This window comes from Panthera uncia, unplaced genomic scaffold (genome assembly GCF_023721935.1).
Source record: "Panthera uncia isolate 11264 unplaced genomic scaffold, Puncia_PCG_1.0 HiC_scaffold_756, whole genome shotgun sequence".
Classification (NCBI taxonomy): domain Eukaryota; kingdom Metazoa; phylum Chordata; class Mammalia; order Carnivora; family Felidae; genus Panthera; species Panthera uncia.
This window is the reverse complement of record NW_026059931.1, coordinates 7,629-8,467: the sequence shown is the minus strand read 5'-3', so window position 1 is coordinate 8,467 and position 839 is coordinate 7,629. Positions and strand designations below refer to the sequence as shown.

Here is an 839-nt window from a genome sequence, read left to right as displayed (position 1 = left end):
CCCCCCGCGCCGCCGCCGCCGCCGCCGCGGTACGGCCACTTGGCGCGCTCCAGGCCGTAGTCGCGGAAGGCCACTTCGCGCACGGGCTGGACGTGCGGCGCCAGGTTGGAAGAGTAGGGGAAAGTCATCTGGCAGGACGACGGTTGCGATAGGAACGACGGCTTGCTGGCGAAGTCCGACGGGGCCACATAGTAGGCGCAGCCCGGCAGGTACATGCTGGCTGCGCTCGGGCCGCACTCATCAAAGTCGTTCATGGCTCCGCGGCGTGCGCGCCGGCGAGCCCCGGGCCGCTCCCCGCGCCGCCAACCTGAGCCATCGATTGCACAAGAGGCTTGGGCCAGGATCAACTAAGCAAAAATCCCCACCGGGCGCTGACGTGCAATTCATCTTGATTGATTCTGGTGGTAATTATGTCACGTGACGCCATGGAGAGAAATGTCCTTATATCTATATCAGCTCTCGCCAACACGCCCCGGGACGGCTCCTGGCGCCGAGACACGCGCGCGCTGGGGGCGGATCGGTCTCCCACTCCAGCCGGCACTCTCCGGGCGCCCCCTGACCAGGCTGCGCCGCAGGCCGGTCACCTGTGCGCCGCCGGCGGCTGCCACTGCTGGGTGCATCTGCCACCGCCCGGCTGGGCCGCCCGCCCGCGCCCGCCCGCCCGCGCCGCTTTAAGTACGCGGACCGAAGCCGGCGGGGAGGAGGAGGGAGGGGGAGGAAGGGGGAGGAAGGGGGAAGGGAAAGAAGCGGAGAGCGGAGGGGGGAGCCCCAGCCCAGGGCACAGGGGACTAGGTGTGAGGTTGTGAGGTTCCCACCCCCCACACCTCTTCCTGCAGCCG

The 839-nt window shown here is 69.0% G+C and overlaps 1 protein-coding gene across 1 annotated transcript in view; it reads right to left on the bottom strand.

Annotated features, from left to right (window-relative positions):
* Positions 1-254, bottom strand: part of LOC125918406 (homeobox protein Hox-D11) — a 2,700-nt gene extending 2,446 nt beyond the window's left edge. The window contains exon 1 of the mRNA XM_049624402.1: positions 1-254. Coding sequence (XP_049480359.1) covers positions 1-254 — 254 coding nt within the window.
* Positions 255-839: the final 585 nt, after the last annotated feature.